We start from the raw sequence: 27,170 nt of genomic DNA on the forward strand, positions 1-27,170 counted from the left end.
TCTTTCCCTATTTTCCACTAGTAATTAAATTCTTTCTTGCTATAAATATGAGACATATCCCACTTGAAACTTCACAACCAAACTCATCAAAATTTTCTCTCTTTTTTCTTGTTTGCTAAGAAAGTTATCAAAATGAGTTTGAATAAAATTGTGGATGCCATTACTGGAAAAGATGATGGGAAAAAGGTGAAAGGAACAGTTGTGTTGATGAAAAAAAATGTTTTGGACTTTACTGATGTAAATGCCTCAATTATTGATGGTGTTCTTGACTTCATTGGCAGAAGAGTCTCTTTTCAGTTGATCAGTAATTCTGTTCATGATGGTCAGTACTACTACTCTTTTACTCTCATGACCTGACCAATTTGGATCGTTATTTTTATCAATTTAAACTTTTAGATAACACAGTCATACACTTTAATATGATATAAAAACACATATACACCAAATTTTGTTTCACTCGATATTGGCTCTCATATTATGTTGTTCAGCTTCAAATAATGTCTAGTTCTAAGCATGAAGGATGGAGTGTTGAGTTCCACATCCATGGGTGGGGGGCTAAACTTGTCTCTTATAAGTTTGATGATTTTCTTTTTTTTTGAGATTAAGAAGAATTGAAGTATTTAATTAGATATGAATTGAAATTTCTTTTATCATTATAATTCTAAAATTTCATCAGCTTGAGTGTTGGAAAAGAGAATATATATTATCTTCCGGAAGAAGTGTTTTAGGAATATCTTTTTTGGTGACCTTATCTTATACTCCCTCTATTTCAAATATTTGTTATAATTTTCTTTTTTAAGAGTGAAATTATATAAATTTTGATAAATATTTTAAGATATATTTTCATCGATATAAGAAAAAATATAATTTATAGTACTTTTCTATATAGTTTTTAATATCTAAATTTTAATTTTAAATAACAAAATTAATCTAATTTAATTTTAAAAATTAATGAAATTATCTCTCGAAAAATGATACTCTCTATGTCCCTAATTACTTGTCCACTTTTTCTTTTATATTTGTTCCTAATTATTTATCCATTTTGACAAATCAAGAAAGGACAATTTTTTTTACCTATTATACCCTTAATTAAATGACTAATTACTTTGAAAAATGTAGAATTTTTCATCAACTTCATAATTAATAGGGGTAAAATGGTAAATTTACTATGTCATTATTGTTTTCTTAATATGTGTATCAATTCAAAAATGGACAAGTAATTAAGGACGAAAGGAGTACATGATAAGTAAACAGGAACGAAAAGAGTATTAGCTAGCGTGAGTACAAGGTACATTATCTAGACGTCTACACAGCTTAGGTTTGGATCTGGTAAATTTAGAGGGTTTTGGGAATGACTTAACTATTATTAAGTCAGGTTTGGACTTTTGAAAGTATATGACAAATATAAAAATAACTTAAAATAAGTTAAAAATGACTTTAACTATTATTTTCATCATATTGATATAAGAAAAATTATAATTTATGGTACCTTTCTATATAGTTTTTGAATATCTAAATTTTGATTTTAAATATCAAAATTAATCTAATTCAATTTTTAAAAATTAGTGAAATTAGGAACGAAAAGAGGACTAGCTAGCGTGAGTACAACTGTACAAGGTACATTATCTAGACATCTACACAGCTTAGATTTGGTTCTGGTAAATTTAGAGGGGGTTTGAAATTTAAATTGATTTAAAAGTTGATCAAATTTATTTTTAAGTCAGTTTTTGACTTTTAAAAGTGTGTGACAAATATAAAAATAATTTAAAATAAGTCAAAAATGACTTAAAATAAGTTAAAAAGTGTTTAGTAAAGCCAAAAATAACTTAAAATAAGTTAGAATCGAAAGCAGGCCTCTCCCTACTTTTCATTTTTTGACTTAAACTTTTATTTTAACTTATAAAAACTTTTTTTTTAAAGTCAATCCAAACAGAGTCTTAAATTTGAGCAGTGCCAACTGTTAAAAGGGACTATCATTAAAGTACACCAATATATATTAAAGTTAGGCCAACAAACAAATACACCTATATGAAAATTAATTATGGATGCTTTTATTGAGCTATTTTAAAAAAAAGAAAGTTCAAGATCAGCCTATAGTAGGGCTAATTAGAATTATATGCATTTAAATTTAAAGTTTATTTATTCGAATAAAGTATCATACTTTTCGACCTCTAAAAGCTTGTAAATTTGAAAATTATGGATGATTTAACTTAATAAGAAATGAATAATGACAAGTTAATAAACATAGATAAGCACTTACTTTGTTGCTAAATTAAATGCAACATAACTATTTAGAAAGATATTACTCAAAAAATAAATTGTCAATATAATCCTTTTTTATTCTTTTTAAAACTTTTCTTAAAAGCAAAGATAGTCGTTATTTGAGGTTAAAAATAGTTGAAAATACCATTAAAAAGAAAGGTAATTTTAGAAAAAAATAATTTGATATATTCTTGAACTTTTAAAAATTCGTCCATTTTGGACCATAAAAATGGTGTGAACCATTTATTTATATTGAATTAGAGAAAGTACTACTCCTACCCCTCATTTAACTTGATTCTGTATCAAATATAGATATTACTTTTTCTCCCCATACTATTCCTTAATATTAAATAACTATACTACTATATAAAGTAATAAAATAATTGTAATCAAGTTTAAAGTTTTAAAACATCAATAACAAAATTAATTTAGTAAAATACACCTCTAATTATTTTTTTTAAAAAAGAATATTAAATCAATATAGCCAAATAAAACGAAAAGTTGTTAAATAATTTCCCAAAAAAAAGCAAATTCCTTGCTGTCGATTTTCGTACAAGATATTTCTGTTTTAGGCTGTGCATATTAATTGGAATTTGGAAGTAGTTGGACTGAGTTTTCTTTCAAAGAAAAGTCGTTTTAACTCATTTAATTTAATGCGGAGATAAAATGATACTATTTCTGTCTAATAATACTTGTTTATTATCGATTTTGCACATTTTTTATGAAATTACAAATAACAGAATAATTTTATTATATCATCCTTTAAAAATAAATACAATGTCTTGAGAAATGTAATAAAAAAATAATGATAGATAAATTAGAAATTAAATATAAAATTATTTATTAATATCATAAAATAGACATGTATTATTGAACATTTCAAATAATATAATAAACAACTATTATTAAGAGTAAAATCCAATTTTACACAGTAGAGCTTCCTATTCCGTACACATAATTTTCAAAGCAGAAACGTTATAAATTAAGCACGTGTAGGTTATTAAAGAAGACGTCCCCACTGGCCCCACATACTCCATTTGTTCCTATTTATCCGTCCTTATTATTAAAAAATAGATGGTTCTTGATACTTCATCTATTCAATCTTATTTGTTACTTTTTTCTAAAATAATTTTTTTTTTATTTGTTATTTTTGATTTATTAAAAAAAGATAATTTATTTTTTCATTTTTCAGCCTTATCATTAAATACTTATTCTTCAATTCATCTTTCAAGACCTAATATTAAACATCACTTAATACGATAATGTGGTAAAATGTCTATAAAAATAATTGTTTTCTTAATGAGTGTGTGCCAAGTCAAACAGTGACAAGTAAAAATGAACTAAAAGAGTGTTTGTCATTTTACAAAATCAATACATAAATGACATTATTATTTCTATTTTACCCTTTGAAAGTATACATTTGTCCAACATAGAAAAATTAAGTAATTGATTCATCTTTATTAGTTAAATTAGTTAATCAAAGTAAATTATTCATGTTCATTTATTGAAAACTTGTCTTCAAGAGCCAGTAAATAATGATACAACGATAAATTTACGTAATTTTTAAAGAAATATAAAATCTAAAATAATTGCATATAAATAAAAACGGCGGAGGTATATATGTGGGGAAAGAGGAACATGTTCAATTTAATTTATTTTTTGTTCAACTACTACAATTTAACGTGGCCCAAACTCAACCGCAGGGGCTAATGAACATTATATCCTTCACTCAATTAAATCTACACGTTTTCTGGAATATTGGACACGTGTGTGTATGTAAATTAAAAAGGTAAATGCTTTAATTTATTTTTTCTGGAAGTAAATGTTGTTCATTTGTATGCCAACAACATAAACTTATTAAGTTTAATTTTATCAGTGAAAGTAAAAAATATTTACACAATTCATAAATCAACTCATACAAAAAGAGGTATTTACACGAAAGTAATTAGTAGGTTGATAAAAATATAGTGTAATTTACTTGGTTAATCTCTATATTTGGTGTGAAATATTATTTACACCAACTGATATCAAGGCGTATTTAGGATTTCGGTAAGATGGGTGCATGATTACGAAAAAATGTATTTTATGTATAAATTTGATCGGTTTGACTTTTAAGTTGTTGATATGAACCATTAAATTTTAAAAACAATAGGTCCAAAATATATAATACTATTAGTTTTAAATTTTAATATACACATTTGATTTAATTAAATTAAATTTTTACAGTACTAAATTTTTTAAGAATTTTCAATGTAACACACTTGAAAAATTTGAAAGATTAAAGGAAAAAAAAAAGAAAAATTAGTTGAAATGCCAGAAGTGTGATCGATAACCACTTGGAGAGGTGTTACTCGAAAAGACAAGATAGATAAAAGATTTAGATTTCTATCCTCACTTAGAGTGGTGCACCAATCATCATCGTATTATTATTATATGATACTTTGGACGTGGGTTCATACATCTATATTTAAATATTTTTTTAAAAATATAACACTACATCTACAGAGGGGAGCATGGGTTCACGTGAACCCACGACACCCCCTATAGATACACCCCTGACTGATGTGGGTAAATAACTCATGAAGGGGAGATTTAGAGCAATCGATAGAGTTGTCTTTGTGTGACCTATAAATTACGGGTAGATTGTCTACATCCACTCCCCCCTTAAGGTGCATCCTTCTTCTGTATGAACACGAAATGCTTTTGTGCACCAAAGTGTATAGAGTTGTAAGGACTAAACAACCAAATTAATATTTTCGGATACATTTTAACTGATTTGTATTATATTATATAGGATACGCGTATCTACTTATTTAAATTTATACAAATCTAAGTGCTTATCTGTGCGAGCTTAAAGTTGGAGATCATATATGCTAACCAAGGCTAAATTTATGTATAAGACTTTCTTATTTCATTGGGAATGATAGGAATTTTGTTTGATTTGCAGCAAATGGTTTAGAAGGGAAACTCAGCAAGCCAGCATACTTGGAGAATTGGATTACAAACATCACTCCAGTAGTCGCAGGGGAATCAACTTTTAGTGTTACATTTGAGTGGGATGATGAGGAGTTTGGAGTTCCAGGAGCATTTATTATCAAGAATTTGCATTTCAGTGAATTCTTTCTCAAGTCACTCACACTTGAAGATGTTCCTAATCATGGAAAAATCCATTTTGTCTGCAATTCTTGGGTTTATCCAGCTTCTAAATACAAGTCTGACCGCATTTTCTTTGCGAATCAGGTATAATTATTTTGTTTATTAGACATGTAACAAGACTCTTATTATGTATGTGTCTAAACAAATAGTTTGAATGGTTGATTTAGGCTTATCTCCCAAGTGAAACACCAGAATTGTTACGAAAATACAGAGAAAATGAACTAGTAGCCTTAAGAGGAGATGGAACTGGAAAGCTTGAAGAATGGGACAGGGTTTATGACTATGCTTATTACAATGACTTGGGTGATCCAGACAAAGGTGAAGAGTATGCTAGGCCTGTCCTTGGAGGATCCTCTGAGTATCCGTATCCTCGTAGAGGCAGGACAGGTCGCAAACCAACCAAGACAGGTTAAGACATTCAAAGTATAATAGTCTCAACTTGATTGACAAATTAAGATATATAACTTGTCTTGACATTTGCCTTTTACTGTTTACAGATCCTAATACCGAGAGCAGGATCCCATTGCTTATGAGCTTAGATATATATGTGCCAAGGGACGAGCGATTTGGACATGTGAAGATGTCAGACTTCTTGACATTTGCTTTGAAATCCATTTCTCAGCTGCTCCTCCCCGAGTTTAAGGCTTTATTCGATAGCACACCTAATGAATTTGATAGCTTTGCGGATGTACTTAAAATCTATGAAGGTGGAATCAAGTTGCCTCAAGGTCCTTCGTTTAAAGCCATTGTTGATGCTATTCCTTTGGAGATACTAAGACAACTCCTCTCTACTGATGGTGAAGGCCTACTCAAGTACCCGACACCTCAAGTTATCCAAGGTATTTATCTGAATTTCTGCATGATCAAAATCACATTTCACATAGTATTATTTTTAATCGCTCTCAACTTTTGGTAATCCAAATATTATACGTTGGTGTACGTAGAGGATAAATCTGCCTGGAGGACGGATGAAGAATTCGGAAGAGAAATGCTAGCGGGAGTCAATCCTGTCATAATTAGTAGACTCCAAGTAAGAAGATATTAGTAGCTACCTTAAGTTTACTTCTATTTTTAGTGATTTTTCGTGCATTTTGAAGATGTTGGCTTATTTATTATATGTAGGAATTCCCTCCAAAAAGCAAGCTGGATCCTAAAATATATGGCAATCAAACTAGTACAATTACCAGGGAGCAAATAGAGGATAAGTTGGATGCACTAACAGTTGATGAGGTAATTACTACTTTTATGTTGATACTAGCTAAATTGTTCAATCAACTTTAATGTTAGATTGTGGTGACAAATATTAGTTGATAAAGAGTTGGTACTACAATTTAACAGGCAATCAAGACTAACAGGCTATTCATATTGAACCATCATGACATCCTGATGCCGTATGTGAGGAGAATAAACACGACAACAAACACAAAAATGTATGCCTCAAGAACTCTGCTCTTTCTGCAAGTTGATGGAACTTTGAAGCCACTAGCAATTGAACTAAGTTTGCCACATCCAGATGGAGATCAATTTGGCGCTGTTAGCAAAGTGTTTACACCATCTGATCAAGGTGTTGAGGGTTCTATTTGGCAGTTGGCCAAAGCCTATGCAGCAGTGAATGATTCAGGCGTGCATCAGCTCGTCAGTCACTGGTAAAAACTTGTCCGAAAATTAGCTGCATAACTCCAATGTGTTGTCAAATTTTAGTAATCTAAAGCATTTTGTTTATATCTTGTCAGGTTAAACACACACACAGTGATCGAGCCATTTGTGATTGCAACAAATAGGCAACTAAGTGTGGTTCACCCTATTCATAAGCTTCTCCTTCCTCATTTTCGTGAAACGATGAACATAAATGCTTTAGCAAGACAAATCCTAATCAATGGTGGCGGACTTCTTGAATTTACCGTCTTCCCTGCCAAATATTCCATGGAACTGTCATCAGTCATTTACAAAGACTGGATTTTTCCGGAACAAGCACTTCCTGCTGATCTCATCAAAAGGTAAATGAAAAGCCACAACGCACGTAAAAACTTAGTACTAAAACAATATCTTTTGTGTTGTTTTCTTACTAACCTGACCATAATGTTACTCAAAATCAGGGGAGTGGCTGTTGAGGACTCAAGCTCCCCACATGGCGTTCGCTTACTGATTCAGGACTATCCATATGCTGTTGATGGGTTGGAAATTTGGTCAGCAATCAAAAGTTGGGTAACAGAATATTGCAACTACTATTACAAATCAGATGATGCGGTACAGAAAGACACTGAACTCCAAGCCTGGTGGAAGGAGCTCCGCGAAGAAGGACACGGCGACAAGAAAGATGAGCCTTGGTGGCCTAAAATGCAAACTGTGCAAGAGCTCATAGATTCCTGCACCATCACTATATGGATAGCTTCAGCACTTCATGCGGCAGTTAATTTTGGGCAATACCCTTATGCTGGTTATCTCCCTAATCGGCCTACATTAAGCCGGAAATTCATGCCAGAGCCAGGAAGTGCTGATTATGAAGAGCTCAAGACAAATCCAGATAATGTATTCCTCAAAACAATTACTCCTCAGCTGCAGACATTGGTTGGAATTTCCCTCATAGAGCTCTTGTCAAGGCACTCTTCGGATACACTTTACCTGGGGCAGAATGATTCACCTGAATGGACAAAGGATCAAGAACCACTTTCAGCTTTTGAGAGGTTTGGAAAGAAGTTGAGTGATATCGAGGATCGAATTATGCAGATGAATGGTGATCCTGAGAAATGGAAGAACAGGTCAGGGCCTGTTAAAGTTCCATATACATTGCTCTTTCCCACAAGTGAAGAGGGACTCACAGGCAAAGGAATTCCCAACAGTGTGTCTATATAGAACTTATTATTGAATCTGTTTCTTGTGCTTGTTTCTTCATATCAATTCCCAATAATATCACCAAATAAACTCTTTGTTCCAAATAAAATCCTAGTTTCAAGTGGGTGTAATGTTGTCGGAGTTATATGCTATATCCATAAGACTAGCATTTTTTTTTTTCAAAATTTAAATCGAAAGTGTCAAATTAAAACAAATTGTTTACCCTATGTTATTTTAGATATCACTCTCTTGTATTTTTAAATGTTAGTCGAAGTTCATATCGTTTGACTCTTAAGATAAACAGTAAAAGTTGTTACTAGCTAGCAAATCGAAAGTACATCACGCATCAGAAGGTGATATTTATTCATTGTTCATCGTTCATGCAAAATTTAATGTTGATCTAGCTACTTATATTCAGACCCATCATGAACATTAACTGATACTATTATATTTCCTCTGTCTTTATTTATGGGATGCATTTTCATTAGATACTATTAGAAAATATGAGAAGAGTGAAGACTTTGTGATATTTCAAAATTATTTTTAATATAAATGATTTTCAAAATCAAATGATACACTTTTGTGGATTTTTATCAAATAAACAGAATCAAACATGAATAAAATATTGATAATATCATTAAATATTACTATATAAAAAATTGTATCGGAGTATATATATAATACTATACTATAATACTCCTATCTTTGAAAAAAGATCCCCCTGCATTTTCCTATTCTTTATGAATGATGGTCCCTAAAATAAAATAAAATAAAAAAGTAGGTAAGGATAGATATAAATATAGCGCATTTATCACATATAAATAAATATATATATATATATATATTTAAGTTCAAATTATGATTTCGGTGATAACTTAGTCATTTACATATAGCAAATATATATAAATACACTTTAACATATTCATAAAAACAAATTATTTTCTTATTTTACTCCAAACATTAGTTACTCATTCAAACTTATTATACGATAATTTTAATATGATGTCATGATATACACTTAGGGTGTGTTTGGTATGAAGGAAAATGTTTTCCTAGAAAATGTTTTCCTAGAAAACAAGTTGATTTTTGACTTATTTTCTCATGTTTGGTTGGTTAGTAGAAAATATTTTCCGGAAAAGATTTTTAGTGTTTGATTTATGAATGAATTTTTTTTTTGAGAAATATCTTTTATTTTTACTAGGGTAGAAAATAAATTTTGAAATTGAAAATATTTTTTAAAAACAAAATTAAATTTTTTTGGGGTGGGGTGGGGGTGGTAGGGGTGGGTTGAGGGTAGAGGTGAAAAATTGAAATTTTGAAGTTGAAAATATTTTTTAAAAATAAACTTAAATTTTTTTGGGGGGATGGGGGCTGGTAGGGGGTGGGTGGGGAGGTCGAGGGTTGAGGTGAAAAAATAAAATTTTGAAGTTGAAAATATTTTTTAAAAACAAACTTAATTTTTTTTTGGGGGGGGGGGCTGGTAGGGCTGGGGTGGGTGGGGGGTCGAGGGTAGGGGTGAAAAAATGAAATTTTGAAATTGAAAATATTTTTAAAAACAAACTTAAATTTTTTTTGGGGGTGGGGGGCTGGTAGGGGGGCTGGGTAGGAGGTGGGGGGGGGGGGTCAAGGGTAGGGTGAAAAAATGAAATTTTGAAGTTGAAAATATTTTTTTAAAAAACAAACTTAAATTAATTTTTTTTTGGGGGGGGGGGCTGGTGGTGGGGTGGGTGGGAGGCAGGGTAGGAGGTGCGTGAGGCGGGGGAGGGGTCAAGGTAGGGTGAAAAAATGAAATTTTGAAATTGAAAATATTTTTTAAAAACAAACTTAAATTATTTTTTTTGGGTAGGGTGGCGAGTAGGGGGTGGGTGGGTTGGGGGGATCGAGTGTAGGGGTGAAAAAATAAAATTTTGAAGTTGAAAATATTTTTTAAAAACAAACTCAATTTTTTTTTTTTGGGGGGGGGGGTTGGTTGGGGGTTGGTTTGAGGGTAGGGACAAAATAAATTGATTTTTTCAACAAAAAAGTAATTGTAGTTTGAAGTTGGAAGAGAGTTTTGGAAAATGTTTTCCTTAAGTTTTGAAGGGAAGTCATTTTCCTTAAATTTGAGGAAAATGAGTTGATTTGGAAAACATTTTCCAAAACATTTAACCCAACCAAACATGAGAAAATTGAAAAACATTTTCCGGAAAATGTTTTCCTTCATACCAAACACACCCTTAATCATATGAGTAAGTAAAATTGAACGGAAAGAGTACAACGTATCAAAAGGAGCTGACTTACATACTCCAAGTCCCAACACATATTTTTCCTCTCAGAATAAGTATTTTATTTCAGTTTCAATGTGTTTGCATATGTACCACATATACACGTATATAAATTAGTATTGATGCATTTGAATGTAGAAGCCCAAACAAAAAAATAAAAATAAAAAGGAATTTGACAAAAAAAGAAGACAAAAATATTCCAAAAAATAATTCAACAGATTAGAGAAGCAATTGGAAAAATTGAAAACGTTGATATACATCATTATTTCACATGGTATAAATTTTCAATTACTCCTTCGATCTCATTTAATATAAATCACTTTTCTTTTAAAGTTCCGAATAACATAATGTTATATTAAATAACAATTTAACTTTAATAAAATGATGTATAGCCGCCACAAACATCTATCTATCAATTGTTTTAGATTACAAATTTCAAAAAAAAATTCTTTTCTAAATTACATGTAAAATCAAACGGAAAGTGTACTAGTTTTTGCTATAAATATGAGACTGGAAAAAAACTCTAACCTTCAAAAGCTCTCTGTTCTCTTCTAGGTTTATATATATAGTAATATTTGTCGTGAAATAACTAATCATGTTACTGGGCAAGATTGTGGATACCATTACTGGAAAAGATGATGGAAAAAAAGTTAAAGGAACAGTAATTTTGATGAAGAAAAATGTTTTGGACTTCACTGATATAAATGCATCTGTTGTTGATGGAGTTATTGAGTTTCTTGGCCGGAACGTTTCTTTTCAGTTGATCAGTAGTTCTGTTCATGGTCATTACTCTTTCTTTTGTTACTCTGCTTCTTTCTTTTTACTCCTTTCATAATTTTATCCCATTTGCAGCAAATGATTCAGAAGCGAAACACAGCAATCCAGCATACTTAGAGAACTGGATTACACACATTACCCCAATAATAGCAGGGGAATCGGCTTTTAGGGTCACATTTGATTGGGATCACGATGAGTTTGGAGTTCCAGGAGCATTCATTATCAAGAATTTACATCTTAATGAGTTCTTCCTCAAGTCACTCACACTTGATGATGTTCCTAATCATGGAAAAATCCATTTTGTCTGCAATTCTTGGATTTATCCTTCTTTTAAATATAAGTCAGATCGCATTTTCTTTGCGAATCAGGTACTTTAATTCATTCATAATGAATGTAACAAGACCTTAATTATGTACGCATCTAAACACATATCTGCATTGCTCTTCAGGCTTATCTCCCAAGTGAAACACCAGAAACATTGCGAAAGTACAGAGAAAATGAGCTAGTAACTTTGAGAGGAAATGGTACTGGAAAGCTTGAAGAATGGGATAGGGTTTATGACTATGCTTGTTACAATGACTTAGGTGAACCAGACAAAGGCAAAGAGTATGCCAGGTCTATCCTAGGAGGATGCTCTGAGTACCCATATCCTCGTAGAGGCAGGACAGGTCGCAAACCAACCAATACAGGTTAATACATTCACAAAACTTTTTATTTTTGTTACTCAACAAGTATAATAATCTCAAGTTTTACTATCTGCATTTTCATATTTGATTTTTAGAAGAACAAATTGTGCTTTTGGTCCCTGCAGATCCTAATTGCGAGAGCAGGATCCCATTGCTTATGAGCTTAGATATATATGTGCCAAGGGATGAGCGATTTGGTCATGTGAAGATGTCAGACTTCTTGACATTGTCTTTAAAATCCATTATGCAAATGCTTCTCCCTGCGTTTAAGGCTTTGTTTGATAACACACCTAATGAGTTTGATAGCTTTGTGGATGTACTTAAACTCTATGAAGGAGGAATCAAGTTGCCTCAAGGCCCTTTGTTGAAAGCCATTACTGATAGCATTCCTTTGGAAATACTAAAAGACATCCTTCAAACTGATGGTCAAGGCCTACTTAAGTACCCAACTCCTCGAGTTATTCAAGGTATTAATTTATATTTCTACATGATCAAAAGCATTTTCATTAAGTATTATTTCTCATGTCTTCACCTTATGTAATCTAAATATGTTGGTGTGTGTAGAGGATAAAACTGCTTGGAGGACAGATGAAGAATTTGGGAGAGAAATGTTGGCGGGAATCAATCCCGTCTTAATAAGTGGACTCCAAGTAGGCTTTAATTCATCTAACTTTCTACTGTTTGAGGATACAAGATCTTGCTTATGTTTACTTCTATTTTCTTGATATTTCCTTACGCATTTTGAAGATATTGGCTTATCTAATATCTGCAGGAATTTCCTCCGAAGAGCAAGTTGGATACTAACATATATGGAAACCAAAACAGTACAATTACCAAAGAACATGTAGAGGATAAGTTGGATGGATTAATAATAGATGAGGTATATTCCTTTTGTTTTGATACTAGCTAGATTCTTTGATCAAGTTTTCTAAGTAGATTGTAGTGCAAAAACTGCTACTATTATTCAACAGGCAATCAAGACTAACAAGATATTTATACTGAACCACCATGACATCGTCATGCCATATTTGAGGAGAATTAACATGTCGGCAAACACAAAAGCCTATGCCTCAAGAACTCTGCTCTTCCTACAAGATAATGGAACTTTGAAGCCACTAGCAATTGAACTAAGTTTACCACATCCTGACGGAGATCAATTTGGTACTGTTAGCAAAGTATATACACCAGCTGACCAAGGTGTTGAATGTTCTATTTGGCAGTTGGCCAAAGCCTATGCAGCAGTGAATGACACGGGCATTCATCAGCTCATTAGCCACTGGTAAAACCTGTTAGAAAGTTTTAAATGAAACACAACTTACCCATAACCAAATTCAATGTATTATTTTAGTAATTGGAGACATTTTGTTGTTACCTTCTCAGGTTGAATACACATGCTGTGATGGAGCCATTTGTGATTGCAACAAATAGGCAACTAAGTGTGCTTCACCCCATTCATAAACTTCTTCATCCTCATTTCCGTGACACGATGAACATAAATGCTTTAGCAAGACAGATCTTGGTCAATTGTGGTGGTTTTGTTGAGATGTTTCTATTTCCTGCAAATTATTCCATGGAAATGTCAGCAGTAGCTTACAAAGATTGGGTTTTCCCTGAACAAGCACTTCTTTCTGATCTCATCAAAAGGTAATTGAAAAGCCACTAAAATCGCATACTCTGTACTAAATACAGAACATAAACTCACTAAAATAACCTCTCTTTTTTTGTCATCCTGCTAACATGACCATTATGTTGTTCAATTATAGAGGAGTGGCCGTTGAGGACTCGACCTGCCCACATGGCGTTCGCTTATTGATTCAGGACTATCCATATGCTGTTGATGGCCTGGAAATTTGGTCAGCAATCAAAAGTTGGGTAACAGAATATTGCAACTTCTATTACAAATCAGATGAGACAGTACAGAAAGACGGTGAACTCCAAGACTGGTGGAAGGAAATTCGTGAAGAAGGACATGGTGACAAGAAAGATGAGCCCTGGTGGCCTAAAATGGAAACTGTGCAAGAGCTCATAGATTCTTGCACCATCATAATATGGATAGCTTCAGCACTTCATGCAGCCGTCAATTTTGGGCAATACCCTTATGGTGGTTACCTTGTTAATCGCCCTACATTAAGCCGAAAGTTCATGCCAGAAGCGGGAAGTGCTGAGTATGAAGAGCTCAAGACAAATCCAGACAAGGTATTCCTCAAGACAATCGTTCCACAGTTGCAGACATTGCTTGGAATTTCCGTGTTAGAGATCTTGTCAAGGCATGCTTCAGATGAGGTTTACTTGGGACAAAGGGATACCCCTGAATGGACAAAGGATCAAGAACCACTTTTAGCTTTTGAGAGGTTTGGAAAGAAGCTGAATGATATCGAGGATCGAATTATGAAGATGAATGGTGATCATAAAAATTGGAAGAACAGGTCAGGGCCTGTTAAAGTTCCATATACTTTGCTCTTTCCCACAAGTGAAGAGGGACTCACCGGCAAAGGAATTCCTAACAGCGTGTCTATATAAACGTATTATTGAATCTGTTTGCTGTGGTTGTTTCTTGATATTAATTCCCGATAATGTCACTAAATAAACTCTTTGTTCCAAAAGAAGTTCTACTTCCAATGGGTGTAATGCTGTCCGAGTTGTATGCTATATCCATAAGACTTGCACACAATTAATTAATAAACCTTTCTTTTCTTGTTATATATACATCTTTTGGCAATCACATGCATTTAGTTAATTTTTTTAGTTATATATGTTTGAACTATAGTAATTTTAGATCATGTTGATACATTGGCACAATTGCAGGAATTAAGAAGAATCTTTTGCTTCTTGCATCTTAATTCCCTTTTCACTCCTGGAAATTGAAATAGGACTTGTAACCTTCCGGTCTACTGTAGTCAGCCTCACAGGCGAACCTTTAAATTGTTTATAGGTTTGAGAAAAAATAAGTAAGTTTCATCTATATGGTAGAGGTCCACACCAAACTCTCACCACCACAGGAGGTGATAGTTTCATGTGGATGGATTATTTAAAAAAATCTAGTCTAGTAGTTCACTACTATATGTGATTCATGCCATGTGTCCAAGTTGTCTGTAATGGTTGGGACTTGGGATCATTCTATTATCTATATATATGGCTACTTAAACATTTTAAAAAGCTAAAATATAGATTTTAAGAAAAATAAACAAGACTAACAAGTTAACATTTACGTCTACCGAACTTTTTTAAAAAATAAAATCAACTCAGGACCAAAGTATCCAACAACCATGGGTCCAGTTTTTCTAACTAAGATTGATGTGTGGCATTCGCAAAAAAAGTAAATATACGTGCAAAGCATGTTCCACTAGTGTACTAAAAAATCTAAACTAACCCTTCAATACCACATATTATAAATTTTCCTTGTCCGTTTTGATGAAGAAGAAATCAGATTAAGAATACACCACACAAGTACTAATCTTAGCTAGGTTACTCTGTTATTCAGATCTCAATCTCTTGGATATTTGATAACTTTTATGAGTCCACCACAGTTTATAGGACCAGGTCCTTGACACACTAGAACACAGTAAAAGATAAAGTACATAATGAAATAACAAGGATGTTTAAGTGGAAACCTCCTACCTCTTTGCTCAAGGAAGGAAAAATCACGACCTATCCCACAGGATTTACCAACTGCTCTTCACTATCTTCAAGAAACAAGTGATTACAGACTCCAATAATCACACAAAGATTAAACTCTCAATCCTACAACATGTAACAACTCTATTATAGACTGAGCCAAAGCAATATCTACTAACTCTAGTTAATATAGACTTCAATCGCACACTACACGGTTAACTCTAACTATGCTCATTGTCAACTGGAATAGAAATGACACGATCTAAATTCGTTTATAGATTAGGAATAGATCTTACAAGTTAAGATTCAAAAGACACAAACTTTCTGATGAACAAACTGAAGACACGCTTGATAACTCTATCAGGTCCCTTGCAGTTCTTGAAAACTTGTTGTTTTCTTGTGAGAGAAAAAACACCTATTTCGAAAATGCTTGAGTGTGTGTGAACTAGGTTGTTTCATATCATCCAAGGTATATGCTTGTATGAACAAACGACATAGTGCATTCTCATTGGTTGAGCGTCTGTCCTCTTTTCCTGTGCACCAACCATGACAGAGTTGACAACTTTTACAGCTGTCCTCCATTTGTTCCAGGAACATATGGTACTCATGGGATCAGGTCCCATTGTTTGTTAGGATCATCAAAACTACAAAGTTACAGTTTTCGTTTGCTTAACTTGGTGCATAAGGATACAAGTCTATATTATATGTTAATTTAAATGACCATGGATGTAGCACAATTTTCTAAGGCTTAATCCATCGGTGACCCCCTAAAATTGGCACTAACTTTCACTAAGACACTTTAACTAGACTTTGTTCATTTTAGACACTTTATGTAAGTTCCTATTGGGTTATTTTGACACTTTCTTTACAATCAGCAAAAATATGTAATGTGTGTAATGCATTCACGAATGACGTGTAATGAATCCAATTAAATGACGACATTTGTCATTTGTGCCCAAAATCATTCTTAAATAATGATATATGGCATTTTTGCCCACATAATCAATTCAAAAAAAATATTTAACCAATTAACAAAAAATATTTTGCGGCCTTCTCATTGTCTTCTCCAAAATAACTATTTTGCAGAAACGCTATCTCCCCCCGCAACCCTTCTCAATCATACCCCAACCCTTTTATTATAGAAGAATAAAGCTAAGTCATGGATTCAGATTCTTCTTAACCAATAACAAAACAGTAAAATTGAATGGAAATCATTAAAATTAACTAGAAAAAATAAATAAGAAAGCAACGTTTGAGGCCTGTGAAGGAAGAGGAAAAATCAAATTCACTTCCATATTACAATAGTAAATTCCTCAAAAAAGAATTTCATGATTACTTCAATATTTAAATCTTGAAATAGGTCTTTTCTTAAAATTTTAAAACATTTGTCATGGATGGAGTTAAGCTTGAAAAATGGAGGCTGAAAATGGGGAAGAAAAATAAAATAAAATTGATTAAACAAGCTTTTCACGCGCAATAAATGAGTGTATCACACTCTCTATGACGTGTATGCAAAAAGTGTCAAAATGACAAACGGAAGCTTACATGAGAGGTCTAAAATGAACAAAGTCTAGTTAAGATATCTAAAAAAAAGTCGGTGCCAACTTTAGGGTCCACTGATGGGTTAGGCGATTTTCTAAAGCAAAGCTAACTTTGGAAGACTTTGCGGAAAGAAAAGATAAGTGAACCCCAATCTGGCAATTCTATTACTCCCTCCGTCCCAATTTATGTGAGGTAGTTTGACTCGGCACAAAATTTAAGAAAGAATGGAAGACTTTTAAAACTTGTGGTCCAAAATGAATGATAGAAATTTGTGTGTCTATAAATCATTTTATTAAGGGTAAAATGAACATTTTATAGTTAAATTGTTACTTAATATATAAATGTGTCATTCTTTTTGGGAGTGACTAAAAAGGAAAGTAAGTCACATAAATTGGGACAGAGGGTGTATTAATTTTTCAATATTTAACTTCAAATTATGATTATGATGATAACTTAGTCACTTATAGAAAATAACTAAGTATATATGTGTGAAGAGTTTACGGCGGTGGTTTAAGCAAGGGGGTGTCAATAGTTTTCTAAAATTCTACTTAACGGATGGAATTGAATTGTATCGAATCGATTTTTATAGTTTTTAAAAATAAAATCATAGGTTTTTATATAAAGTTATAACAGTAACTCAGTAAGTTTGTAATGAATAATTAGGTAGATTTTTAAATTCTATAAAAATAAATTGAAAGTCACATAAGCGCACCGAATAAATTTGAAATTGGTAACATTTTTGCTCATAAATCAAAGAACAAAGGGGGCAGTTTGAAAATGTTGATATCCATCATGTGCTACAAATATCTACTGTTTAATTTTTTAAAGATCTACAGAAATAGGGACGGTAGACAGCCAGTATTCTTTAGTGCTATAAATATGAGACATCCAAACTCAGTAACTTCACAACAAAAATTCTGTTTGCTTTCTTTTGAAGAGACTAATCATGTTTCTGAGCAAGATTGTGGATGCCATCACTGGGAAAAAGGTGAAAGGAACAGTTGTGTTGATGAAAAAAAATGTTTTGGACTTCACTGACATAAAGGCCTCAGTTGTTGATGAAGTTGTTGAATTCCTTGGCAAGAAAGTCTCTTTCCAGTTGATCAGTAGTTCTGTTCATGATGATCCTGGTCAGTATTTCTTCTCTTCTTAATCTCTAGTTTAGTAAAGTATTAAATTATTCTAATTACAAATGCATTTGCAGAAAATGGATTACATGAAGGGAAACTCAGCAATCCAGCATACTTAGAGAATTGGCTTACCCACATCACCCCAATAATAGCAGGGGAATCAACTTTTAGTGTTACATTTGAATGGGATCATGAAGAGTTTGGAGTTCCAGGAGCATTCATCATCAACAATTTTCATCTTAATGAGTTCTTCCTCAAGTCACTCACACTTGAAGATGTTCCTAATCATGGCAAAATCCATTTTATCTGCAATTCTTGGATTTATCCTGCTTCTAAATACAAGTCTGACCGCATTTTCTTTGCGAATCAGGTATGATATGACTAATCTTTTTATTAGGCACGTAACAAGATTTATCTCCCAAGTGTCTATACATATCATAATGGACGATTCTTCAGGCTTATCTCCCAAGTGATACACCAGAACCGTTGCGGAAGTACAGAGAAAACGAACTAGTAACCTTAAGAGGAGATGGAACCGGAAAGCTTGAGGAATGGGACAGGGTTTATGACTATGCTTATTACAATGACTTAGGTGATCCAGACAAGGGCAAAGAGTATGCCAGGCCTGTCCTAGGAGGATCCTCTGAGTACCCGTATCCTCGTAGAGGTAGGACAGGCCGTGAACCAACCAAAACAGGTTAAGACATTTACCATTTTCATTTTATGTGAGATTTTTTAGAAGAGAAAATTGTATTGACAGTTGCTCTTTATTCTCTGTAGATCCTAATTCCGAGAGCAGGGTTCCATCACTCATGAGCTTAGACATATATGTGCCAAGGGACGAACGATTTGGTCATGTGAAGATGTCAGACTTCTTGACATTTTTTTTAAAATCCATTATGCAGACCTTACTCCCTGGGTTTGAGGGTTTGTTCGATAACACGCCTAATGAGTTTGATAGCTTTGAGGATGTACTTAAACTCTATGAAGGAGGAATCAAGTTGCCTGAAGGCCCTTTGTTGAAAACCATTACTGATAGCATTCCCTCGGAGATACTAAAAGACATCCTTCAAACTGATGGTCAAGGCCTACTTAAGTACCCAACTCCTCAGGTTATTCAAGGTATTTATTTAAATTTCTACATGATCAAATTAAAAGCATTTCCAAAGGTATTGTTTCTCACGCCTTCACCTTTCTGTGTAGAGGATAAATTTGCATGGAGGACGGATGAAGAATTTGGGAGAGAAACGTTGGCAGGAACCAATCCTGTCTTAATCAGTAGACTCCAAGTAAGCTCTAATTCATCTGAATTCCTACTCTGAAGAAATCAAGATCTTGCTTAAGTTGACTTCTATTTTCGTGATTATCCCATACGTATTTTGAAGATGTTTGCTTATCTAATATCTGCAGGAATTTCCTCCTAAAAGCAATCTGGATCGTAACATATATGGCAACCAAAACAGTACAATTACCAGAGAGCAGATAGAGGATAAGTTGGATGGACTAACAGTTGATGAGGTAATTACTACTTTTTTTTTTTTATACTAGCTAGATTCTTCAATCAAGTCCTCTGAGAAGATTGTAACAACAAAAGGTGGTACTCTTATTTAACAGGCAATCAAGACAAACAGGTTATTCATATTGAATCACCATGACTTCGTTATGCCATTATTGAGGAGAATTAACATGTCGACAAACACAAAGACCTATGCCTCAAGAACTCTTCTCTTCCTGCAAGATACTGAAACTTTGAAGCCAGTAGCAATTGAACTAAGCTTGCCACATCCAAATGGAGATCAATTTGGTATTGTTAGCAAAGTATATACACCTTCTGATCAAGGTGTTGAAGGTTCTATCTGGCAGTTGACCAAAGCCTATGCAGCAGTAAATGACTCGGGCACTCATCAACTCATCAGTCACTGGTAAAACATGTGTTATATGTAACACAACTTATCCAAAACAAAATTCAATGTGGTGAGTAATAGTGACCGGAAACATTTCTTGTAATTACATTGTCCAGGTTAAATACACATGCAGTGATGGAGCCGTTTGTGATTGCAACAAATAGGCAACTAAGTGTGCTTCACCCTATTCATAAGCTTCTCCAACCTCATTTCCATGATACGATGAACATAAATGCTTTAGCAAGACAAACCTTGATCAATGGTGATGGATTTATTGAGAAGTTCCTTTTTCCTGCCAAATATTCCATGGAAATGTCAGCAGTAGCTTACAAAGATTGGGTTTTCAATGAACAAGCACTTCCTGCTGATCTCATCAAAAGGTAAATGAAAAGCCACAAAAATCGCCTACTCTGTGCTAAAAACAGAACTTAAATTCACTAAAACAGGTATTTTTATGTTTTTTCGTCTTGCTAACATGACCTTAATATTACTCAATTATAGAGGAATGGCTGTTGAGGACTCGATATCCCCATTTGGCATTCGCTTGCTGATTCAGGACTACCCATATGCTGTTGATGGTTTGAAAATCTGGTCAACGATCAAAATTTGGGTAACAGAATATTGCAACTTCTATTACAAATCAGATGACACTGTACAGAAAGACAATGAACTCCAAGCCTGGTGGAAGGAAATTCGCGAAGAAGGACATGGTGACAAGAAAGATGAGCCCTGGTGGCCTAAAATGCAAACTTTGCAAGAGCTCATTGATTCTTGCACCATCATAATATGGATAGCTTCAGCACTTCATGCCGCAGTCAATTTTGGGAATTACTCTTATGGTGGTTACCTTGTTAATCGCCCTAGTTTAAGCCGAAAATTCATGCCAGAACCTGGAAGTGCTGAATATGAAGAACTCAAGATAAATCCAGACAAGGTATTCCTTAAAACAGTGGTTCCTCAGCAGCTGACACTGCTTGGCATGTCCGTCTTAGAACTCTTGTCAAGGCATGCTTCGGATACACTTTACCTGGGGCAGAATGATTCACCTGAATGGACAAAGGATCAAGAACCACTTTTAGCTTTTGAGAGGTTTGGAAAGAAGCTGAGTGATATCGAGAATCAGATTATACAGATGAATGGTGATCATAAAAAATGGAAGAACAGGTCCGGGCCTGTTAAAGTTCCATATACCTTGCTCTTTCCCACAGGTGAAGAGGGACTCACAGGCAAAGGAATTCCCAACAGTGTGTCTATATAAAACTTAGTATTGAATCCCCTTGTTGTGCTTGTTTCTTCTTATTAATTCCCAATAATATCACTAAATAAACTCTTTGTTCCAAATAATGGCTACTTAAAACATTTTAATAAGCTAAAATAGATTTTAGACTAACAAGTTAACATTTACATCTACCGACTTCTAAAAAAATTAAAATCAACTCAGGACCAAAGTATCCAAGAACCATGGGTCCAGTTTTTCGAATTTTTCATATTTATGCCCAACTCTTCAGTTTCAACCCCTGATTCTAACTAAAATTGATGTGTGCATTGGAAAAAAGGTACGTAAATATAATAAAAATGAACGTGCAACACACGTTCCACTAGTGTATTAAAAAATCTAAACTACCCCTAAAATACTCCATATTATAAATTTTCCTTGTCTAAAGCAGATTAATACACCACACAAGTACTAATCTTGTAATCTTAGCTAGTTCACTCTCTGTCATTCAGATGTCAAGCTCTTGAATTTTCGTTTGCTTAACTTGGTGTATAAAAGTCTATATTGTACATTAACTTAAATGACCATCGATGTGGCACCTTAATACCCTTAGCATATTCAGACCTACCAGCAGATCGCGTAAATAATATGTTATATCCCTAAAAGGTGTCACTAGCTAGAAAATAGCAATGAGCTCTAAAATCATATCGATGGTACGATCACACATCAAGTGGTGAAATTTGTTCATTTCATCATTTAAGCAAAATTTAATGCTGAAATCCATCAATGCCATCTTGTATTTTATTTACTACTGTCAAGAGATATTCTTGGAAAAAATATTTTTTGTTGTAAGTAATATTTGCAAGCAGTGGTGGAGCCACCCTGGGGGATCATCCGACCCCCCTTCGGCGGAAAATTATATTATTTTTACATGGTTAAAATATTTTATTATGTATATATAGTAGATGTTGAACCCCCTTAGGCTACTTCGTGTGTCTATTTCTTCAGATTTTGAACTCCTAATTAAAAATTCTGGCTCCGCCACTGTTTGCAAGAGTTGATCGATATAACATACGATCAATTTAACATTTATGGCTAAAATAAATAAAAAAATTATGAGAAAATACATAAGATCCAAATTAAGTCTTGCATATTTTATATGTTGAGTATTTCCAATAAATATGCCAAGTACAGAGACGGAAGTTACCATGAAGACAAATCTTTATAAGGAAGACAAAAAGAGAAGCAACACATAAACCTCCAAAAATTACACTCATGAGAAGCAAAAAAAAAACAGAAGTTAGTTCGTACTTTATGTTTTGAATATAGATTATGAACGCACACTTCCCCTTCTTCATTGCTCTTTGTTTGCCTCTATATTTGAGATATTCTTCTCCAATTTAACATTTTAACGTACACCAATACTTTGATTAAAGCATAATATATGTACATATTTAATCATAGTTAAATAATAAAAATTGAAAATGTTACTATCCATCATGTGCTACAAATGTCTATTATTTTAAAAGATCTACAGAAATAGGAACGGCTAGACAGCTAGTAATTTGTGCTATATAAATATGAAACAAAGTAACTTCTCTCTGCTTTCTTTTGTTCTGTTGGAAGCTCAAGAAAATATAAAAAAAAATTCATTTCTTAAAATACGATTATGCATGCCATCATTGGAAAAGATTACGGGCAAAAGGTGAAAGGAAAAGTTGTGTTGATGAAGAAGAATGTTTTAGACTTCACTGACATAAAGGCCGCGGTTGTTGATGAAGTTGTTGAACTCCTTGGCGAGAAGGTGTCTTTCCAGTTGATCAGTAGTTCTGTTTTTGATGATCTTGGTCAGTATTACTTCTCACATTTTTTTTAGTGAAGTATTAAAAATATAAAAACAGAAATGTATCTGTTTCATTCGCAGAAAATGGTTCAGAAGGGAAACGCAGCAATCCAGCATACTTAGAGAATTGGCTTACAAACATCACCCCTATAATAGCAGGGGAATCAACTTTCAGTGTTACATTTGACTGGGATCGCAACGAGTTTGGAGTTCCAGGAGCATTCATCATCAAGAATTTTCATCTTAATGAATTCTTCCTCAAGTCACTCACACTCGAAGACGTTCCTAATCACGGAAAAATCCATTTTGTATGCAATTCTTGGGTTTATCCTGCTTTTAGATACAAGTCTGACCGCATTTTCTTTGCGAATCAGGTACATTTAATTCATTCATAAAGAATGTATGTGTCTAAACACATATTTGCATTGTCATATTTATGGTCTGTTCTTCAGGCTTATCTCCCAAGTGAAACACCAGAACCGTTGCGGAAGTACAGAGAAAACGAACTAGTGACCTTAAGAGGAGATGGGACTGGAAAGCTAGAGGAATGGGACAGGGTTTATGATTATGCTTACTATAATGACTTAGGTGATCCAGATAAAGGCGAAGAGTATGCTAGGCCTGTTCTTGGAGGGTCCTCTGAATACCCGTATCCTCGTAGAGGCAGGACAGGCCGCGAACCAACAAAAACAGGTGAAGACATTCACAACTTTTTCAATATCTGCATTTTCATGTATTTGATTTTCTTGAAGAGCAAATTGTCTTGCAATTGCTTGCAGATCCTAATTGCGAGAGCAGGATTCCATTGTTCATGAGCTTAGACGTATATGTGCCAAGGGACGAGCGATTTGGTCATCTGAAGATGTCAGACTTCTTGACATTTTACTTAAAATCCATTGTGCAGTCACTTCTCCCTGCATTTAAGGCTTTGTTCGATAACACACCTAATGAGTTTGATAGCTTTGAGGATGTACTCAAACTCTATGAAGGAGGAATCAAGTTTCCTCAAGGCCCTTTGTTGAAAGACATTAATGATAGTATTCCTTTGGAGATTCTAAAAGACATCTTTCATTCTGATGGTGAAGGCCTATTCAAGTTCCCAACTCCTCAAGTTATTCAAGGTATTTATCTTAATTTCTGCATGATCAAAAGTATTATTTTTTATGACCTCACCTTTGGTAATCTAAATATTGGTGTATTTAGAGGATAAAACTGCATGGAGGACGGATGAAGAATTTGGGAGAGAAATGTTGGCGGGAATCAATCCCGTCTTAATCACTAGACTCCAAGTAAGCTTTAATTCATCTGAATTGCTACTCTTTGAGGATATCAAGATCTTGCTTAAGTTTACTTCTAATATTGTGATTATCTCTTACACATTTTGAAGATGCTGGCTTACCTAATATCTGTAGGAATTTCCTCCTAAAAGCAATCTGGATCCTAACATATATGGCAACCAAAACAGTACAATTACCAGAGAGCAGATAGAGGATAAGTTGGATGGACTAACAGTTGATGAGGTAATTAATAATTTTAGCTTGATACTAGCTAAATTGCTCATTCAACTTAAGTGAGAAGATTGTAGTGACAAATGTTAGTTGTTGACAAAGAGTTGGCAATATTTAACAGGCAATCAAGGCTAACATGCTATTCATATTGAACCACCATGACATTGTTATGCCATACTTGAGGAGAATTAACACGACGACAAACACAGAAACTTATGCCTCAAGAACTTTGCTTTTCTTGCAAGATAATGGAACTTTGAAGCCACTGGCAATTGAACTAAGTTTGCCACATCCAGATGGAGATCAATTTGGTACTGTTAGCAAAGTGTATACACCATCTGATAAAGGTGTTGAAGGTTCTATCTGGCAGTTGGCCAAAGCCTATGCAGTAGTGAATGACTCGGGCATTCATGAGCTCATCAGTCACTGGTAAAATCTGTCAAAAACCTTTATATAAAACACAACTTACCCATAACCAAATTCAATATATGATTTGTGTAAAAGTAATTGGATACATTTATTATTACCTTCTCAGGTTGAATACACATGCGGTGATTGAGCCATTTGTGATTGCAACAAATAGGCAATTAAGTGTGCTTCACCCTATTCATAAGCTTCTCCTTCCTCACTTTCGTGACACGATGAACATAAATGCTTTAGGAAGACATCAGTTGATCAATAGTGCCGGAACTGTTGAGTTGACATTTTTTACTGCTAAATATTCCATGGAAATGTCAGCAGTAGTTTACAAAGACTGGATTTTCCCTGAACAAGCACTTCCTGCTGATCTCATCCAAAGGTTAGTGAAAAGACACAAAGCACTTATTACCTTTATTCTCAATCATCTCTATATAAATTCACTAATACAATATAATTTACTGACTTTCAGGGGAATGGCCGTTGAGGACTCGAGCTCCCCACATGGCATTCGCTTACTAATTCAAGACTATCCATATGCTGTTGATGGGTTAAAAATCTGGTCAGCAATCAAAAGTTGGGTGACAGAATACTGCAACTTCTATTACAAATCAGATGACACGGTACAGAAAGACAGTGAACTCCAGGCATGGTGGAAGGAACTCCGCGAAGAAGGACATGGTGACAAGAAAGATGAGCCTTGGTGGCCTAAAATGCAAACTCGACAAGAGCTCATAGAATCTTGCACCATCACAATATGGATAGCTTCAGCACTTCATGCCGCAGTCAATTTTGGGCAATACCCTTATGCTGGTTACCTCCTTAATCGCCCTAGTTTAAGCCGAATGTTCATGCCAGAACCAGGAAGTCCTGAATATGAAGAGCTCAAGACAAATCCAGATAAGGTATTCCTCAAAACAACCGTTCCTCCGCTGCAGACACTGCTTGAAATTTCCATCTTAAAGGTCTTGTCAAGGCATAGTTCGGATACACTTTACCTCGGACAGAGGGACTCACCTGAATGGACAAAGGATCAAGAACCACTTTTAGCTTTTGAGAGGTTTGGAAAGAAGCTGAGTGATATCGGGAATCAGATTTTACAGATGAATAGTGATCATAAAAAATGGAAGAATAGGTCAGGGCCTGTTAAAGTTCCATATACTTCCCTCTTCCCCACAAGTGAAGAGGGACTCACTGGTAAAGGAATTCCTAACAGTGTGTCTATATAGAACTTATTATTGTTTGTTAGATGTTGTTTCTTAGTATTCTGTTATTAACACCAAATAAAATCTCTTTTTTTTAAAGAAAGTTCCAATTACAATAAAGGGTGTAATAATGTTGTAAGTTCTTTCTGGTTCTGTAACAGCTTGTTTGGATGGTTATTACCATTTGTATTGTATTGATTTTTTGAAATTGGAATTTGTTTCTAGCGTGTGTTGTTAGAATAGATTGGGTATATCTTAAAGGAGTTCGAATCTCAATTTTGGAATGATTTGGTGGAGATTTAAGGTTCTTTGGATTTAAATTTGAGCCAAGCTTTCAAGTATACCTCTATGTAGATGAGATACATGTATCACGGAGAAATTTTTCAACACAATTTCAACTTTCTTTCCCATACTTTGTATATTACCTCGCTTGTGTGTTTTCAATGAATTTTAACCATATTCATTTTTTCTTAGTTTTTTTTGAATGTGGCATATAATGTATGTCATTGATTGTTAAGAAAATGGATTTTGAGCTTAACTCAACCACAAAAATAAGTTCTAGTGAGGAGAACTGTTCAAGACAATATAAAGAGACGACTCATCCCTTAAGGTTTAAACTACCGACTTGAGACCCTTCACATATATATAGTTGCATTAGGGGTGGGCATAAATACCGGAAAATCTAAAAACCGAATTGAACCGAACTAATTCGGTTCTTTGGTTTCGGTTCTTCGGTTTTTCGGTTCGGTGTCGGTGTTATTTTTTCGGAAGTTTGGTTCTTCGGTTCGGTGTAAGGGTCTCAAAACTTTGGTG

The 27,170-nt window shown here is 33.9% G+C and overlaps 3 protein-coding genes across 6 annotated transcripts; all 3 read left to right on the plus strand.

Annotated features, from left to right (window-relative positions):
• Positions 1 to 26,449, plus strand: LOC125815998 (probable linoleate 9S-lipoxygenase 5). 4 transcript variants are annotated; one of them, XM_049495580.1, is made up of 9 exons: positions 1 to 322; positions 23,309 to 23,601; positions 23,680 to 23,920; positions 24,007 to 24,348; positions 24,431 to 24,516; positions 24,640 to 24,747; positions 24,857 to 25,164; positions 25,271 to 25,534; positions 25,625 to 26,447. In XM_049495580.1, the coding sequence occupies exons 1-9, from the start codon at positions 133 to 135 to the stop codon at positions 26,379 to 26,381; spliced, it is 2,589 nt and encodes an 862-aa protein (XP_049351537.1). In that variant the 5' UTR covers positions 1 to 132; the 3' UTR covers positions 26,382 to 26,447. The 4 variants fall into 4 exon arrangements, with proteins under 4 accessions (XP_049351537.1, XP_049351536.1, XP_049351535.1 ...); XM_049495579.1 differs by lacking the exons at positions 23,309 to 23,601; positions 23,680 to 23,920; positions 24,007 to 24,348; ... (2 more) ...; positions 24,857 to 25,164; positions 25,271 to 25,534 and adding exons at positions 5,210 to 5,502; positions 5,586 to 5,826; positions 5,916 to 6,257; ... (2 more) ...; positions 6,757 to 7,064; positions 7,152 to 7,415 and having other exon boundaries at positions 38 to 322; positions 25,625 to 26,396; XM_049495578.1 differs by lacking the exons at positions 23,309 to 23,601; positions 23,680 to 23,920; positions 24,007 to 24,348; ... (3 more) ...; positions 25,271 to 25,534; positions 25,625 to 26,447 and adding exons at positions 5,210 to 5,502; positions 5,586 to 5,826; positions 5,916 to 6,257; ... (3 more) ...; positions 7,152 to 7,415; positions 7,515 to 8,334 and having other exon boundaries at positions 65 to 322.
• On the plus strand, positions 11,110 to 14,497 carry LOC125816001 (probable linoleate 9S-lipoxygenase 5). The gene is made up of 9 exons (XM_049495588.1): positions 11,110 to 11,296; positions 11,367 to 11,659; positions 11,740 to 11,980; positions 12,103 to 12,444; positions 12,542 to 12,627; positions 12,750 to 12,857; positions 12,949 to 13,256; positions 13,358 to 13,621; positions 13,741 to 14,497. The coding sequence occupies exons 1-9, from the start codon at positions 11,110 to 11,112 to the stop codon at positions 14,495 to 14,497; spliced, it is 2,586 nt and encodes an 861-aa protein (XP_049351545.1).
• LOC125816002 (probable linoleate 9S-lipoxygenase 5) lies at positions 18,081 to 21,459 on the plus strand. Its single transcript, XM_049495589.1, has 9 exons — positions 18,081 to 18,264; positions 18,339 to 18,634; positions 18,721 to 18,961; positions 19,045 to 19,386; positions 19,468 to 19,553; positions 19,675 to 19,782; positions 19,879 to 20,186; positions 20,285 to 20,548; positions 20,670 to 21,459. The coding sequence occupies exons 1-9, from the start codon at positions 18,081 to 18,083 to the stop codon at positions 21,424 to 21,426; spliced, it is 2,586 nt and encodes an 861-aa protein (XP_049351546.1). The 3' UTR covers positions 21,427 to 21,459.
• Positions 26,450 to 27,170: the final 721 nt, after the last annotated feature.

Source organism: Solanum verrucosum, unplaced genomic scaffold (genome assembly GCF_900185275.1).
Source record: "Solanum verrucosum unplaced genomic scaffold, falcon-dt-bn FXZP01000261.1, whole genome shotgun sequence".
In the NCBI taxonomy this organism is placed as follows: domain Eukaryota; kingdom Viridiplantae; phylum Streptophyta; class Magnoliopsida; order Solanales; family Solanaceae; genus Solanum; species Solanum verrucosum.

Coding starts and splice junctions, on each gene's coding strand:
- LOC125816002 (XM_049495589.1), top strand. CDS start 18,081: ATGTTTCTGAGCAAGATTGTGGATGCCATCACTGGGAAAAAGGTGAAA. Junction 18,635..18,720: donor GCATTTTCTTTGCGAATCAG/GTATGATATGAC, acceptor ACGATTCTTCAG/GCTTATCTCCCAAGTGATAC. Junction 19,387..19,467: donor AACTCCTCAGGTTATTCAAG/GTATTTATTTAA, acceptor CTTTCTGTGTAG/AGGATAAATTTGCATGGAGG.
- LOC125816001 (XM_049495588.1), top strand. CDS start 11,110: ATGTTACTGGGCAAGATTGTGGATACCATTACTGGAAAAGATGATGGA. Junction 12,858..12,948: donor ATGGATTAATAATAGATGAG/GTATATTCCTTT, acceptor ATTATTCAACAG/GCAATCAAGACTAACAAGAT. Junction 13,622..13,740: donor CTTTCTGATCTCATCAAAAG/GTAATTGAAAAG, acceptor GTTCAATTATAG/AGGAGTGGCCGTTGAGGACT.
- LOC125815998 (XM_049495580.1), top strand. CDS start 133: ATGAGTTTGAATAAAATTGTGGATGCCATTACTGGAAAAGATGATGGG. Junction 323..23,308: donor CAGTAATTCTGTTCATGATG/GTCAGTACTACT, acceptor TTTCATTCGCAG/AAAATGGTTCAGAAGGGAAA. Junction 23,602..23,679: donor GCATTTTCTTTGCGAATCAG/GTACATTTAATT, acceptor TCTGTTCTTCAG/GCTTATCTCCCAAGTGAAAC.